The sequence below is a fragment of the Hippopotamus amphibius genome, chromosome 3, assembly GCF_030028045.1.
Source record: "Hippopotamus amphibius kiboko isolate mHipAmp2 chromosome 3, mHipAmp2.hap2, whole genome shotgun sequence".
NCBI lineage: Eukaryota > Metazoa > Chordata > Mammalia > Artiodactyla > Hippopotamidae > Hippopotamus > Hippopotamus amphibius.
In genome coordinates this window covers 57,911,047-57,928,472 of record NC_080188.1, presented here as the reverse complement: position 1 = coordinate 57,928,472, position 17,426 = coordinate 57,911,047, and the positions used below count along the sequence as shown (strand labels likewise).

Sequence of the window (17,426 nt, the reverse complement as noted above, 5' to 3'; positions counted from 1 at the left end):
CCAGCCAGAGAAGTGGATGGTATTATCCCCATTTCACTGTTGAGCAAAGTTGCAGTAGCTTAAGTTGCATCTATTTTGATATCTGGAGAAGGGTGATTGTTTCTGAAAGAAAGAGCAAGCATAAAACTCAATTCCTCACTCGGGTAAAGGTAAGATATCTCCTATGAGGCAACAGATAGTGGATAATTGTTGGAGCTTTTTTCTAGAGTCATGTCATTGTTTTTCTTTTTGTCTTCCCTGAAGGCTGTGTTCTCCTCTGGATTCTGTTGAAACTTGCTAGTAGTTGATGGTTTATACCCTTTGTAGCTGCCATATTTTCATGAAGCACAGAATATATATCACAGGAGTCTAGAGCCTGTGGGTCTTTTGTGTTATGCAGCAGGAAGCATTTGGGAAAAGATATTGGGAAACCTGTCCATAACTGGAATTTAAGAGAGGAACTGGAAATCTAGTTATTAGAGCTCTTGGTAGAAGAATCCAGAGAAATATAGAACAGCCTTAACTGTTTCTTCAAATGTTTTCTGGAAAAATAGAACATTAGAGCTATTTTAATTTGTATTTTTGACTTAAGCTTACTTCCACTTTTTAACCCTTTGAAATCGCCCTGGAGGCCAGTGTGGTTTGGTTCTCTTTTTGGGGAATGAATTATTCCAGGGAGATGCTCTCTTTGTTCTTTCTCTAGCCTGTATGATGATGTATGGAATATGAGCTTCTCTGACTCAACAACTACCTTACAGAGTTGTGGAGATAGCTAAACAAATAAATGTGTACTAAGGGAAAAGATAATTTAAGAATATTTGGATCAATAAGCAGACATTGCAGACTTGACTTACCACCCTGGAAAGAACTAGAATACATTAAATTCTTTAATAGTAAAGTCAGTTTAGGATAAAATAAATTCTCTTATGATTTAGAAGGAATTCCACTATGTACTAGTTCAAAATCATTATGAACATTATCGCACTGTTCGATGTAACAACAATTGAGCTGAATTATTGCCATGTCCCGTGTTTCTGAAATTAGCTTTTATGTTGATATTAGGCTTATTTTTGTGCAGAAAGTAGCATAGTTGCTTGTGTTGTAGGCCTGGCTATTTTCCATTTATTTATTGTATAAACATTTACTTTTAAAATAGCCTGTTCCTTAAGTTCTTTATTTTGGAAGGAGGGAGTGTTAAAAATAATTACTGTCTATGGACTCTGTTTTTTGGAGGGTTACACACTGGGTTTAGTTTTTTAGAAATTCTCTTATTTGTGTGTCATTCAAATGATGTGCCACCTCTTCTCTTTTAGTTTCAACTCACATCCTTGATGTCAGTGAAACCATTTGGTTAAGAAGGAAAGCCCAACAGTGTTTAAGGACTGTTATTATGCTTTCATAAAATTAATATTTCTGTCGAAGTATAGATTAACCGCATACTTTCCTTTTCAAACTTCAGTTATTTTACTGAGAAGCATTAATAGTCTTTTTCTCACAAGTGCACAAGTTAGTTTTTCCTTTATGAGCATTATTTTGTTTTGTTTTGTTTTGAGCCCATTGGAAAGAAACCCCATTGGGTCAAGGAGAATATCAAGGCCGTGCTGGTGGTTGTGAGGAGGATGTATACAATAAGGTGACATTTCCCTCCACTGTCTTTCATTTTGCCTTATCTTAGTTTCTTCTTTACTCAACTTTTTAAAAAGTGGCTAATAGAGGTTTTTAACCTTCGCAAGCTTTATTTGGCTCACTGTTTCTCTGTTTATACATTAGGAACTGTACTTGGTATTTTGTTAGTTAAAATCCAAGATGATAGTATTTTTATGATCTATGTAATGGTCAGCTTGGCTGCCATAGACTGTGCTGGAGACCCACAGCCTTGGGTGGCTTAAACCACAGAAATTCATTTCTCGCAGTTCTGGAGGTCAGGTTGCCAGCAGGGTCGGGTTCTGAAGAGGGTCCTCTTCTAACTTGCTGCCTTCTTGCTGTGTCCTTGCCTGGCAGAGAGAGAGCTCTGAGGTGTCTCCCTTTTCTTCTAAGGGCACTAATCCATTGTGAGGGCCCTACCCTCATGACCTCGTCTGAACCGGACAACCTCCCAAAGTCACCATCTCGAAATGCCGTCACATTGAGGGTTAGGGCTTCAACACAGGAATTTTGGGAGGATGCACTTCAATCCGTAGCAGGCTAGGTCGTGAATTTCAAACTGCGCTGTACAGAGTGCCAGGGTCACCGCTGTGGAGACACGGGGGTGGGGGAGTGACCTGATGGGGCTCACTGCCCTCTCTGTTTCAACCAGAACAGGTGTTTGTTTAATGTGTTAAGATATCACGTGAGGGAAGAGTTTTGCAGGTCGAAAAAATGACCCAAGAATGTTTAATTGACGGCAGTGCTTTTGTTCCCTTTCTCTCATCGCAGAGCCGGGGTGCTCTTCTTCCTGACGACCAACCAGTGTTTCACCAGTGTGTCGGCCGTGGAGCTCCTGGTGGTTGAGAAGAAGCTCTTTATGTGAGTAGGTCTCTGTTTCAGGAAGGAGGCTGCTGGTCAGATGGGTCACATCCAGAATCAGGCCAGGGCTTGGTTCCCGGGGATTACCACTATTGATTGAGAAAGAGCAGTCAGAGGCTGGGAGGGAAACCATGAGCGTGTGGGGCCTGATACCATGGGAAAAAGGAGTTTCAAGATTAGGGCATAGAGGACTTCTCTGGTGGTCCAGTGGGTGACACTTTACACTCCCGATGCAGGGGCCTGGGTTTGAACAAGATGCCACGTGCTGCAACTAAGAAGTCTGCATGGCACAACTAAAAAGATCAGGCATGCCTCAGCTAAGACCCAGTGCAGCCAAAATAAATTAATTAAAAAATATATATATATTAGGGCATAGCCCGCAAATCCAAATGCTGCAGAGAAAGCAAGCAATAAAGGGGCTGAAAAGGATCTTTTGTTTTTAGCAAATAAGAAGTCATGGTGACCATCACAAGAAAAGTTTGAGGGGCTTGGTGGAGAGAAGGTAGTGAGTTGAACAATAAATTCAAGGTGAGGGGGTAAAGTTGACCAAGAATAAAGACCAAGCCCTCAGTGGAAGGGGGAAATGGGAGGAGCCAGAGGGCAGCCTTAAAATAAGATGGGCTGTTTTGGTTCTTGTGTTTGTCAAAGTTGGAAGAGATTTACATATTTACATGTTGAAGAAAGGAATCATTGGAGAGGGAAAGAATGAAGATCTTGGTGGAATAGTTTGGGATTACAGGAGGAAGCTCTCAGGAAGAGGAGGGATCTAGAACTTCAGAGGGGAGAAAAGAGGATTTGATAGCTGACCGGGGTGTGTGGTTGGCAGGCACATCGTGGAAAGAAGTGCCATTTTTTTTTATCGTGAGAGTGGAAGAAGTAAAAAGAGATTAGTGACCCAAAGCTGCATTTGAGGCTTGGAGAATAGCAACACCACCTTCTTCATCATTAGAAGTAGACAGAAAGGAAGGCTTCTGTGACCAGTGAGATCAGCTGCTGACATGCTGGCCGTCAAGGAGAGCCAGTGTCGGAAGAGGGAGGCAGTGCAGGACCTGTCCCCCTGGAGTGGGTGTTTGGAGGGCAAGCTGGCCAGCACGCGGAGGCAGTTCAGCAATGAGAAGAGGGGTCACCGCACAGAGCCTTGGGGGGTGCTGTCCCAGGGGAGGTGCCCATGGGAGGCGTGACCATGCTGACAGGGATGAGGGGTGGTGGGTTAGCCTCGAGGACAAGGCAGCTGCATTCATTAGACCCCTGCTGGTCATGGAGATCTGTGTAGCAAGTGGTTTAATCTTATGGTCTGTGCCTTCTTAAACGAATGTAGGATGTATGTCGTGAATTTTTGTTTTTAGACATGAATATATCAGTGGATACTACAGAGTGTCATCTTACTTCTTTGGAAAACTGTTATCTGATTTACTCCCCATGAGAATGTTGCCAAGTATTATATTTACTACTATAACGTACTTCCTATTAGGTAAGCAGTAAGATGAAAGGTATGTGTCTTTAGTCTTGGATATGAGGGGACTTTTTGCAAGCGTGCTTTGGTTCCCAAAACTGTAAATCAAGTCCTGAGATAAGGAAGCATCTATTCATTACGCATGCTCTGAAATAACTGTTCTCTGGGGAGATTTTGTCAAGACTTTTTCCAAAGTAACTTTTAAAACTATTTATAAAACTATATTTTATAGAGATGCTGTGTCATATACAAACATGGAAATAATTCCTTAAACTATTTGACACTATATTGGAGGAGCTGGAGCTGGGATCTTTATTACTTATCTATTTATATTTTTATATATGTGTGTATATATAAAGATAATGAGAGATAGTGATTTACAGGGCTTACTGGTAATAAAAATATTTGATAGATACAGACAGATTGATTTTTGCATTGTTTTTAGATTACACCTCAGGTGTGTTGTATCAGCATTTCCATATATTTCTCACACACACACACGCACATACACACACACTGGAAATATTTCTTTTTTGACAAAGCACTATTGATTGAGTTTAAACTTACATTTGACAAATAAGAGGTGTGTCATAAAGAATTAGACATAGAACCTAGATCCTCAAACTCCTAACTAGTGTTCTTATGGCTGTTCCAAAATCTTCAGATTTATGTTTGACCCATAGTATTAGCCCATTTTAGTTTATAAAGGAGTTTGATGAAACTTAATTTACCCCCACCCTCAATCCCAGAGCTACAGGGTGATTTGTCTTGGAAGACTTGGATTATGGACACACTCCCCCAGATTTTAAAACCACCGGGAGGTCATGTAATCCTGACCTTCCCAGTATCTTCACTAACACATTTACAACAAACAGTGAGTCATGTGGTGGTGTCCAGGTAAAATGAATGTGGTCTTGGCAAGTTTTCATCTCAGAACGGACGGCAGTAGAATTCTGGCCGGTTGTGTTGCCTGCAGCTCTCCATCTCAGGCACTCAGAAATTGTTACTAATTACAAATAAAGAAGCACGAGCGTTACATGGAAAAGTGTTTATGCAGTGAGCATGTAAGAGAAAATTGCGTATAGCTTTGTACACTTACCTTGGGGGGAACAATGAACGTGGTGACCCGGGGTGGTTGGATAGAGGAAGAATTTTTTCCATCTGATACTAGTTTCTCGAAACACTATACTGTTATTTGCATAATAACAATCCCCGGTACACAGTGACGTGCACAGTTGGTTCTGACCCCCTCTTTGCTCCCTAAGGATTGAAGCCGCAGGTGGAGGCCTTCTTCATCATGATGTTTACGCTGATGATGGTGGCTTATTCTGCCAGTTCAATGGCACTGGCCATAGCAGCAGGTCAGAGCGTGGTATCCATAGCAACACTCCTCATGACCATCTCTTTTGTGTTTATGATGGTGAGTGTGCATTGTGCTTCCCTGAGACATAATTATTTCCCCTGGTTCCTCCCGCTAAATTCACCTGTCCTGTAAAATCTGCTTGAGGGTTCTGTAAATCGGGCTTTTTGTTTTAAGGAGGCTATATGTTGAAGTATAGCTTATGTTATTAGAGAATGTACCAGCTTTTTCTTGATCTCACCCAGTCTTTTTTGCTACTGTTCTAATATAGTTATTATAACCTTAGTTAATATGTTGTTACCAATGAGCTTTAAAAAGATGCCTCTTGGTGACATATCATGAAAGCTTGGTAGATTGGAACTTTAAAAACCAGAAAACTTTTTTTCAAATTTAAAAAGATTGTAAAAATGATAGGTTCATTGATTTTGATGCTGGTGTGAGAGAACTGCTGGCTTGTTTAACCAGCAGCTGAGATGGTTTCATTGGATCTTCTGCTCTCCAGGGGAAAAGCTAAGTTCCATGAAAACAAAGCAGCATGTGTCATGGATCTATCTTGGGTCCCTCCTGTATTTTGCAAAGGAGTGTTTTAAAAATACTGAAAAATTCCAGTGCTAGGTATCCTCATTTCTGAATTCCTGACATTCCTTTATATCAATATATTTGTTTACCTTTTTAAAACAGTTACTTTAATCCTAACCTTACATGGCCCTACATTTTGCACGCACAGAGGGAATCAGTTACTGCATTTCCCCACTAACATCAGGTAAACAGGAATGTGTAGCCTGTTTACTTAATCCACATGCCCTTTCTGCTAGAGTAGCAGTACATGTCTTTAAAAGGTGAGTTATTAGCACAAACTCTTGTCCAAGTTTAATTCTTCCATTTCTGAGTTTGAAAACTACCAGTATAAACATTATTGAGAAAGTGATCAACTTTATGTATATTTTCTATAATGTCATCTAATAAATAAGATGTTCTTCAAATATAAAAATGTTTTATTTGATATATTAGATGCTTTGATTTGTTACTATTTAAGGGTTTGTATATAGAACTTTAAAAACCAGTCATAAGACTGTATTTTACTCAGAGATGCTGTGTCTTATGTATTAAGCACTTGGTTAGGTCAAGTTTAGGTCAAGTGTAAAACTGTGTAGTCACACCAGGAACACTGTCATTGTTGTGCCTATCCCAGCATGCCTTGTGCCAGTTAGGAGATGTTTTACAGGAACCTCTTCTCGTGTAGCCATCTCTTGCTTGTATGGTCCTTCCTGGAATCGCCATTGTATTACTGCTTTTTGGTAGCTTAAAAGAAGGTATTGACTATATTTTATGCTGTGCTTTATCACATTATGCTGTGTGTACCAGTTCCAGTTTTGGGGTTATTTTAAGCATTCATTCTGAACCCCAGATTATTCCTAAAGTCACACAAAGATAGATTGCAAGCCCTTGTAAATAACAAATGTTACTGTGTTATGGAAATAGGGGCATGAGGTGCTCAGGATATGTTTGGGTGTTTTTATTGTTGGGAACATATAGTTGGTTGTATCATTAGAACAGTCAGTACTTACTGACCTTCCATTGTGTGCAGTTACAGAGAAAGTATCAATAAAAGCCTCAACAATTAAAAACCTTCCAGTTAAATAAAATAGGTATATTGTCCTTCCTTTAGAACCCTAATAGCCTCAGCTCTAGAGAGAGGTACACATACAAAGAAGACAGGGTAAATCTTCAGAGTAGTGGAAGGAATTTCAAGGAAGAGTTGGCCTTAGCTGAAGTGTTCACTCCACCAGTTCTGATTCTTGGTATTTGTTTTTTGTAGATATTTTCAGGGCTGTTGGTCAATCTCAAAACCATTGTGCCTTGGCTCTCATGGCTTCAGTACTTCAGCATCCCTCGATACGGCTTTACGGTATGTTCTCCTTGTCTGTCACTGTGACTGGTTCATTGTTCCTGTGCTGGGAGAAATCAGAATAAAGCCTAACCATCTCGTGGCTCCAGCCATGAGATGTGCAAGTTTTAGGACAGTGAAGGAGAGCTTCCTGTTAAGCCTTGGGTCACCTTGATAATCACCTGGGGTTTCTCCAGTCACCCTGTTGTTTGAGAGAGGTGAAGAATCGGGAGAGAACTCATAGTAAAGGGCAAAGATTGACTAATTGATGTAAAAAAATAAAGTGTTTCAGCTCAGTAAAGAAATTAATGAGAGAATGGGAGCATAGACTATATATTTTAAATTGAAAGGGAAATTAGAAGAAAGACAAAGACCATATAATATCCACAGCCACTACTGGCTTTAGAAAGCTAATCAGCTCCAGAGAAAACTGTGCCTTAATATAGTATAATTAAGTTTCTAACTCCCAAGAATTATAGCTGGTTTTGATGAGAACAAACAGGAAGAATACAAAAGATTGTTACTATAAATGAACAGTAGGCATTGAATACCACTGTATCATCTTAATTATTGTGTTTATGGGGTTATTAAATTGAGGAGAGAAGAAGGAAAGAGCTATGGGATAACATAGCCAGAGATCTCTCCTCTTGGCTTTTGTATTAGAGCCAAAATCCTAACCTGAGGCCTCTTGATTGCCAGGAAAAATAATTTTAGTTGCTTTGGTGTGACAAAGACTGTGAATGTGAAGCTTAGTTTGTTTTCAGAATTAACAAAAGAGATTAAACCCAAAGGACGTAATTGTGATAATTCTTTGGAAACTTTCTGAAATTTAAAACTATTTTCCTGTGATGACCTAGAGGGGTGGGATAGGGAGGCTCATGAGGGAAGGGATATGGGAATGTATGTATACGTGTAGCCGATTCACTTTGTTGTAAAGCAGAAACTTTACACAACATTGTAAAGCATTATACTCCAATAAAGATGTATAAAATAAATAAGTAAATAAATAAAACTATTTTCCTTGCCCTGCTCCCATTTGTGTTACAGGCTTTGCAGCATAATGAATTTTTGGGACTAAACTTCTGCCCGGGACTCAATGTAACAATAAACAGTACCTGTAACTATGCAACGTAAGTTTGCATTCAATGTTGTGATGGGCTTGCTTACTGTTGTGCAGAAATACCACCGGGCTTAGAGTTGGGAAGTCCCTTCAGGGACACTGACTTCTCTGAGCCTAAAGGTTCTCATCTGTGAAGTGAGTTGTACACTAATGCATGTGAAAGTGCTCTACGACTCCAAGGTACTCCATTATGGTCAAAATCGTATTTCTGTTGGAGAAATGTTTCGTATGAGTTACTTGTTTGTTTGGGGCCTTTTAAAAGACCCCTTTGCAGTTTGGATTTTGGGTTTGAGTTTTTTATTTTTCAGAACATTTAAGGTTGAAATGAGCTGCTTTGATATCTTTAGCAAGGCCTTAATAGTGTCAGAAGTGTAAGGATTATATGAAGTGTATGGACCCATGAACTTACAATTCCTGTGAGTTCCACTCATGGCCAGTAGCAAGAGCTGAAAGGGCAGCGGGAGTGGGAATGAACATTTTCCTGCCACAGTCCTGGCTCTTGCCTCTTCCTCCGGCATTTAGGAGACAACATGAAATCAAAGTCTGCGCAGTGTTTGTTTTGTTTTGTTTTTAACTGACTTGGAATACTCCCTACTGAAGGATGTTTCCTGTAAAGAAAGAAACACATATTTCAGGAAGCTGAGAAGGAAATCCCACCTTTTGTATCATAAACAAAAATGCAGATTTTAATAAAATTAGAGGTGTTGTTTTAAAATTGAGTAACACTTTCCTTTTCAATGATTGTTGATAATGGTGTGATTTTGATATATTAATTAACGAGAGAAAAGAGAATGCAGGTATCCTAAACCTCATGAATACTCTAGTACAATAGAAGTAATTCTTAATAATAGGACAGATTGCTCTTTAGAAGTATTGCCAGGGACTTCCTAGGTGGCGTAGTGGTTAAGAATTCGCCTGCCAATGCAGGGGACACGGGTTTGATCCCTGCCCCAGGAAGATACCACATGCCGCAGAGCAACTAAGCCCATGCGCCACAACTATTGAGCCTGTGCTCTAGAGCCTGTGAGCTGCAACTACTGAAGCCCTCGCACCTAGAACCCATACTCTGCAACAAGAGAGGCCACCGCAATGAGAAGCTCGCGCGCCACAAGGAAGAGTAGCCCCCACTCGCTGCAACTAGAGAAAGCCCGTGTGCAGCAACGAAGACCCAACACAGCCAATAAAATTAATTAATTAATTAATTAATTTAAAAAAAAGTATTGCCAGAAAACCTCTATGAAGAGACGCTTTCTTTATCCTGTCCACTCCCTCCCTTTCTTTTGATCTGAGTATAACTTTTTTTTTTTTTTGGAACTGCTAAATTCCAAGAGTTGCACAAAAATGGTACCAGGCAAGGATTATGGTTGTTCCAGGTATTTTCAGTACCAGGTGCTTTTCTAATCTGTGGCAGGGCTACTCCATCCTGCTCTGCTCCAGCCCCATGAAGGCTTACCTGATAAGTGGGCCTGCCTGTGATGCTCATTCTGGTCTTGGTGCAAGAGCTGATGCAGTGCAACTCTGGCAGGAAACCCCTACTCACCCTTTCCCCTAGTTTTAGAATTCTCAGCCTGTGTTTTTTTCTTTGGCTGATTTGTGGATAATGAGCCTCATAAAGAGTTTTGGTCATCTTTGTAAGGGCCTTAGATATCATCTGCTAAAGCCAAGACTTTCCCCCTCAGGAATAAGTGAAAATTTACTTGATAAATGTTTCTGCCCTTTGAGGAAAGAAGCACCATAGACTTGGAAACAAATGAATTTAGGGAGGCTAGCAACTTGGTTCAAGGTGTGAGTCTGTGAATTTGGCCAAGGTCCTTCAACTTTTTTTTTTAATTTAGTTTATTTATTGGTTGTGTTGGGTCTCTGTTGCTGCTCGCAGGCTTTCTCTAGTTGCAGTGAGCGGGGGCTACTCTTTGTTGAGGTGCACGGGCTTCTCATTGCGGTGGCTTCTCTTGTTGTGGAGCACGGGCTCTAGGCATGTGGGCTTCAGTAGTTGTGGCATGTGGGCTCAGTAGTTGTGGCTCATGGGCTCTAGAGCGCAGGCTTAGTAGTTGTGGCACACGGGCTTAGTTGCTCCTCGGCATGTGGAATCTTCCCGGACCAGGGATTGAACCCGTGTTGCCTGCATTGGCAGGCAGATTCTTAACCACTGCGCCACCAGGGAAGTCCCTCCTCATCTTTTACATTTGGGTTGTTTTAGGGATTAACTAAACTATTATATGCAGGCTACTTCATAGTATCTAGCAGAATTGTAAGCACTCAATGACTATTTTCTGTATATTTTTATGATCATACGGCTGACCTGTGAGCCCCTGTCATATCCCAATAAAATAGAATTAGAAAGCTAACACACACACACACACACACACACACACACAACCCCACCAAAAAAACCCTCCAAAACTGTTTCCTATTATAAATGAAGGGATGGTTATTTAAAACTTGGTAACCTGTAAGCTTCTTTAAGGAACAGCGAATATGTTGAGTAACATTTGACAGGTGCTAAGAATGAAGTCACATTCTTTTTCTGTTGAATTTCAGATGTACTGGCGAAGAATTTCTGGTGAACCAGGGCATCGACATCTCGGCCTGGGGCCTGTGGAAGAATCACGTGGCCCTGGCATGCATGATAGTCATCTTCCTTACCATCGCCTACCTGAAACTGTTATTCCTGAAAAAGTTTTCTTAAATTCCTCTTTAATTTACATGATTTAGCCCACATTGAAAAGGGAACATCTTGCTCTCTTGATTTCAGTATTCAGTGAAGTCTTTTTGGTTGTCTTCTTTTCACTTGCCATCATACTGTTGTCCAACAAGAATTATTTTCAACAGAAATATTTTGGAAATCACAGTGAACTGAATCATACTTGAAAGAACCCATGTCATAAACTAGTGATATTGCGTACTACGTATGAGTTCACCTAGTCAGGCAGTAACCACGGGGAAGAAATCTAGTTTAATTTATTGACCTGAAAAAGAATCGAGTTCTGGAAATTTGTGGCAAGTTACTGGTGTTTCTGGTGCTGGTTTCCTCTCCCGTAAAATGAATAGGTGGGTTAGTTGCCCTCCAGCTTCAATATTATATGAATCTGTCATCTTCCATTATTTAATAAATAATAAATAACAAATATACAGATGCTGTAGTAGAAGTTTGAAATCCAAACCATGTTGGCAAAACCCAAAAAAGCTATTACGATAGAAAAAGCTTTGATAAGCCTTCTAAAGTTATTAAAACTTACGGAAGTTTCCCACTAGTGGAATTAGACTCTCAGGGGTCTCCACTGGGTTTTGGACTACAGGTGTAGAGGGCCAGGAGTCTGGTGACTTACCCTTCTGGGGTAGTTCAGTGGTTTGTGATCTTGGTATGCATCATAATCTCTTAAGGAATTTTGCTCCAATATATATGTCTGGGCCCCACAAGCCCCACCGCATTGTCATCTCCAGGGCTGCCTGCATAAAGAACTGTCCACAGCAGGATCTGGTAGTTTCCACAATCCTTCCCAGCCCTGAAAATTTTAGACTTAGAATAGAAGAACTGTTATAACTGGCCTTATACAGGTTTTTTCTTCCTTATGTATACGCCTCATTTATTTACACATCTTCTCTTCGTTCTCACCGTTACCAGTAATAGGGAAGTGTTCTTAAACTTCTTTTTTACTGAAGGGTAACATAGGGAAAAATACAGTCCAGTGCAAAGGAACACATCTATGCAACCACCAATGTTAAGCAATAGGACATTTCCCCCTTGGGCTCCTCTCTCACTACTGCTTCCTTCTCTCTGGGTTATTTTTTAAAAATTAATTATTTATTTTATTGGCTGGTTGGGTCTTTGTTGCTGCGCATGAGCTTTCTCTAGTTGTAGTGAGTGAAGGCGACTCTTCGTTGCAGTGGCTTTTCCTGTTGAAGGGCACGGGCTCTAGGCACACAGGCTTCAGTAGTTGCAGCACACGGGCCCAGAAGTTGTGGCTTATGGGCTTAGTTGCAGCACATGGGCTCAGAAGTTGTGGCTTATGGGCTTAGTTGCTCTGCGGCATGTGGAATCTCCCCAGACCAGGGCTCGAAGCCATGTCCCCTGCATTGACAGGTGGATTCTTAACCATTGCACCACCAGGGAAGTCCTGTCTCTGGGTTATTTTTGAAATGACACTTGTATAATCCCCTCTGTTGCTACTATGAGAACATCACTGCAGCTCAGTTTTGTGTTCCTCTACGTATAGATACATCCTTAATTAAGCCCCCCACCCCTTTTAATAAATTATCCATTTTGGAGTAATTTTAGATTTATTAAAGTTGCAAAAATCATGCAGAAAGTTCCTGTATAGCCTTTGCCCAGCTTCCTTTAATGTTAACATTTCCTGTACCATGATGCATGTCAAAACTAAGAAATTAACATTGGTACATTACTGTTAAACTGTACACTTTATTCAGATTTTACAACTTTTCCACCAATATTCTTTTATTGTTCTAGGATGCAGTTCAGGAGATCCCATTTAATTTATTCCCTTTTTAAAAGTAAATATTTTTCAGTATTATAGGAATTAAGTGAGCTGAGGAACCAGAGTGTAGGCCCGCTGTGACGGGTCATCTTGGAATATCATTTAGTGTCAGTGGGTGCCCTGCTGTGTTGTTGCACCTTCAATCCAGGAACATAGCATTATATCTTCATCTTTGGACTTTAAGGAACTTTTTTTCTTGTTTTATGATATTGGGTTAATGCATCATCTTGTAACACATCATCACACCCCCTATTTTACCTGTAATGTAACACATCATCATACCTATTATGTGACCATCGGGGTTAATGAGTTTCTCCTCTTCTTGGTGCAGTTCCTTCTTTTTACGTAACCATGGCTCACTCACAGTTTTCTTCCTTACACAGGAAATATGTTATACAGTTCTCTGTGTACAGACAGAAATACATATTTATACTCTATACACAAAATATACTTAACAAAAGAGACAATAAAGTCAAAAATATTAATACCTACTTCTAAAATTAATAAGAATTTAAACACATCCTATCCTACTTGTATTATAATTATCTTTTTACATAATTCTTTTTTAAATTATTGTGGTAAGGGCTTCCTAGGTGGCGCAGTGGTTAAGAATCCGCCTTCCAATGCAGAGGTCACGGGTTCGATCCCTGCTCTAGGAAGATCCCACATGCCGCGGAGCAACTAAGCCCGTGTGCCAAAAAAAAAAAAAAAAAATTATTGTGGTAAGATACACATAAAATTTACCATCTTAACCACTTTTAAGTTTAGGAACATTTGAAACAGTGTAAGTGAAAGTGTAAGTCCTGTAAAGTAGAAAACAGAATTTTGGTTTGTAGAAATTTACTTCAGAATATGTCTGTATTCTTTTGAATTTTGATTTTATTTTCTTGGATGTCAGAAGAACTAGTTGCTAATGGAGAGGATAAATAAATTGGTTTAAAATAAAAGCCCCCAGGCTGTGGGAGCCATGCATAGCCCCTCCCTCCCTCCCTCCCTCCCTCCCTTTCTCCCTTCCTCCCTTCCTCCCGCCTCATCCAAGATGCCACACAGCCTTCAAGAGCAACAGTCTTGCCCTCTTCTTTGAAAGTCCCACAGAGCAACTGAAGAAGTATAAATAGTAGGTAGCATTCACTTATTCCTGAGGACGTAAGATGCATTCAAACGATGTCTGCTCCATCCACTGGAATTTGTCAAGCTAACCTGAATAGTTGCCACAGCTCATTTTCACCAAGACAGTGCAGGAGACAATCAGTATCCCCACCTCACTCTCGAAGGTATGTGTTTATCCTCAATGGAATAAAGATCCCAAAGAAGGAAAACCTGGAGCCCCACCAAACATTGCTACCATCGTGGCCTTCTGTCTCTAATACACATTTTTAAAAAAGTGGTTGCGTCACATTGATTGTAACCTTTTTGTCCCCACTGAGCAATATGAACATGAAATACCTATATTCTAAGTCAAAGTAACTCATTTTCTAGACTGTGCACTTCCACATTTTTTTTGCTGTTACCTAGGGTGGGGTTTCCTAAGCTTGCCTGTTAAGAATCAAGGTCATCTGGGATGCTTATGTAAGGAAGGAAGAAAGGAAGGAAAGACTATTTTTTTTTTCCCCCGTTGATGTAGAATCTCTGAGGAGTGGACCTGGAAATCCAGGAGATTCTTTGGGAAATACTGAGGGTTGTAATGAGTTAAGACAATTTAACCTACCTTTATTATAATTTGATCTTGATCCAGTCACTGTGCAACAGTTGTGTTCAAAGCCATCTATTTAGTATCCACCCAGATATCAGAATCACATTTAGAACTAAGTGAGCTCATTACCGTCACTGGATCTTCAAACCTTTTTTAACCTGCAGTATCATTCTTTTACCTGGCAACCCCACAGAACAGCAGGTATGGGTCTCTGATCATGACAGTTGAAAGCGGTGCTGCTCTGATCCAAGTGAGGATGTGGCCTCTCAATCTGGCCGCCTTTCTTTGCTGAGCCGTAAAGCCTAGGCATCGTCTCAATGATAAAAGGGCTTGGCCTTACACTGTTAGGAAAATCGCAAGCTGTTGCATCGTCATTTTGCAGATGAGGAAATGAGTTTCAGAGACCATGACTAGCCAAATAATCTGTGACAGATTGTATATCCTTGCTGAGATTTGGAACATACTACAGTAGTACCAGTACCCAATCTGTGGGGGGGTCACTGTTGCAAACGTGCAGAAGCCAGGATGGGGACAGCGGCTTCAATATAAGCTAGAAAGTTGTACCCAAAAGAAGTGTTCCGGAACTCTGAGGAGAATATAGAGCCTGTTTATCTCTACAGTTTCTCACGCAAAATTTGCCCCACCTCCCCCTTTGTCATTCTCCATTTACCAAGTCTGTGGACTTGATTAACTTAGCCTAGTCGGTATCTTTCTTATCCACAGAGTAGGGAATCCTCATAGAGTCTGCCTCCATAGTGGTGTGACAATTAAGTAAGGTAATGCACGTAAAGTGGCTAGAAGTACCTGGTTCATAAGATGCACTCAAGATATCTTAGTGATTACTGTTGCATCCCACAGGACATGACAGTGGTTTTTGGCATCATGCTATGCCAGTTCACAATGACCCTCTTGGCAGGGACTGGAGTAGTGCCATCCTCCAGGATGTATTCTGTGCATCAAACCAGGGCTTGGTAAACTATGGCCTGCAGACCAAATCCAGCCCACTGCCTACTTTTTGTAAATAAAACTTTATTGGAACATAGCTACACTCGTTCATATTTGTATTGTCTGTGGCTGCTTTTGCACCGTGATGGCAAAGTAGTTGCAACAGAGACCATTATGGCCTATAAAGCCTAAAATATTCACTACCTGGCCTTTTATGGAGAGTTTGCAGACCCCTGCATTAAACCAAGAGTGCCTGTTCCCAACAGTTAGAATGCACAGGTCCATGTGCCAAGTGATAGTGGCCTTTCTCAATATCATTCTCATGAACATATTTGCAGAATTTACGCTTCCTGTCTCTGCAGGTTTAGGCACTGCTGTACTGGAGTTCCGGATTCCTCAGGAGCGGGGGTACATTTTCACCTGGGAATATAGCAAGGGGTCCACTAAACCTGAAACTATGAATATGTCTGTCAGTCACTTTGAGAGCCCCAGACTGGTGGAACATCAGGCAAAGGAAGCAGTTATTGCATTGTCATCTCTGTCAGGAGGGCCTAGACCTAAAAGCTACATCACGGGGCAGGGAGTTGACAGAGGGAACTTGGTGTTTCCATGCTAGGTGGTCACAGTAAACAGGCAGTCTGATAAAGGACTAGGGAACGGAGGGCTTCGTGCCCTTACTGATGAAGGCGTGAATCATTGCAACAGGCAAGCCGCCTAGTACAGCTGAAATTCTGGCCAAGAACAAGGGAACTCTGAACAGGATGGGAAAGGAGAGGTGAGACGTAGTTATGGGCTTGTGACCGGCGGCAGCAATGGGGACGAGCTCGTTCCATCACCTCTCCTGTAGTGTGTTTTCTAGAGATTCTTGCTGACCTGACCTCCCTCAAAAAATCCAGAGTGCACTGAACGTGCGCATGCGTGAATCTGCGTGAATGGCTGGGTGGACTAGATGCTGTGGGTGCTGCGTCGGATCTCCTCAGCACCTCTGCTTGGTTGTGGCTGTGGTGGACAGTTCCACGCGCGCTCAGATCACGCTGACACCATCTCCTTGAACCCGCACCGCAAGTCTCTTCACCTTTCTGCTGCAGGACCTCCAAAGCGGAAGGAAACTGTTCAGCCTGAGCGCGCGCGCATAGCCTGATCCTGTAGGGGGTGTTAACACCCCAGGGGCACCCCTCAACCAGTAGGGCTCAGAGCCAGTGGACAAAGGCCCTAGGCTTACGTTCTTCAGACGGGAATTACGGGAGGCGTTCTGCAGTGTTCTCAGAGGTGGAGCTGGGCTTCTGTGCCTACAGAGGCAACTGCAATAACACACCCATATATTAGCATTTCCTCCTTTCCCGGCTCACTCTGTCACACAAACAAGACAAGCATGTCTACTGTTATTGCTAGTCTCTAGCACAGTATTGTCTGTATTTACAAATGAGCTGGTCTTCTACATAGAAAACCCAAAGAATCCTAGTATAGGAGTTCAACAAGTATGATATAGGTAAGATTAATTTATAAATAAGTAGTAATTTATACATAAGTAGTATTTCCAAAAAATACAATGGAAGACCAGATACTGTTCATAGTAGCGATAAAACCATACTAAAAAAATACATAAAATATTTAAGAAATTTAAAGGAACACTTAAAGGGCATTAAGGAAGTTCTGAATAAATGAGTTACGTTTCTGATGCTGTAAAGATGTCAGTTCTCCCCAAACTAATCAATAAATTCAATGCAGTTCCAATTAAATTTCAATAGGACTTCTCCCCTTTTTTCCTCCTCCCTTACCCTCATGCCCAGGAACCCAACAAACTTGTTCTAATGTTTATGTGGAAAAAAGTTCACAAAAATAGCCTAGTCGATAAAAAGAGGGCCAAAGAGGAGAACGCATATGAAGACCTTAGCATATATGAAGAAAGACTTACTACAGAGTCATAATAATAAAAATTATTGTGCAGGAACATTCATACATCAGTGTAAGAGGCTAAAAGGTTCAAAAT

General features: G+C 41.0%; 1 protein-coding gene across 4 annotated transcripts in view; it reads left to right on the top strand.

Annotated features, from left to right (window-relative positions):
* Nucleotides 1–11,068, top strand: part of ABCG2 (ATP binding cassette subfamily G member 2 (Junior blood group)) — a 135,680-nt gene extending 124,612 nt beyond the window's left edge. For all 4 annotated transcript variants that reach the window (XM_057727692.1, XM_057727688.1, XM_057727689.1 and 1 more), the window contains exons 11-16: nucleotides 2,395–2,484; nucleotides 3,831–3,955; nucleotides 5,203–5,357; nucleotides 7,117–7,206; nucleotides 8,233–8,315; nucleotides 10,844–11,068. In XM_057727692.1, the coding sequence (XP_057583675.1) occupies nucleotides 2,395–2,484; nucleotides 3,831–3,955; nucleotides 5,203–5,357; nucleotides 7,117–7,206; nucleotides 8,233–8,315; nucleotides 10,844–10,991 (691 nt within the window). In that variant the 3' untranslated portion in view covers nucleotides 10,992–11,068. The remainder of the gene's footprint in view (nucleotides 1–2,394; nucleotides 2,485–3,830; nucleotides 3,956–5,202; nucleotides 5,358–7,116; nucleotides 7,207–8,232; nucleotides 8,316–10,843) is intronic.
* The last annotated feature ends 6,358 nt before the right edge of the window (nucleotides 11,069–17,426 follow it).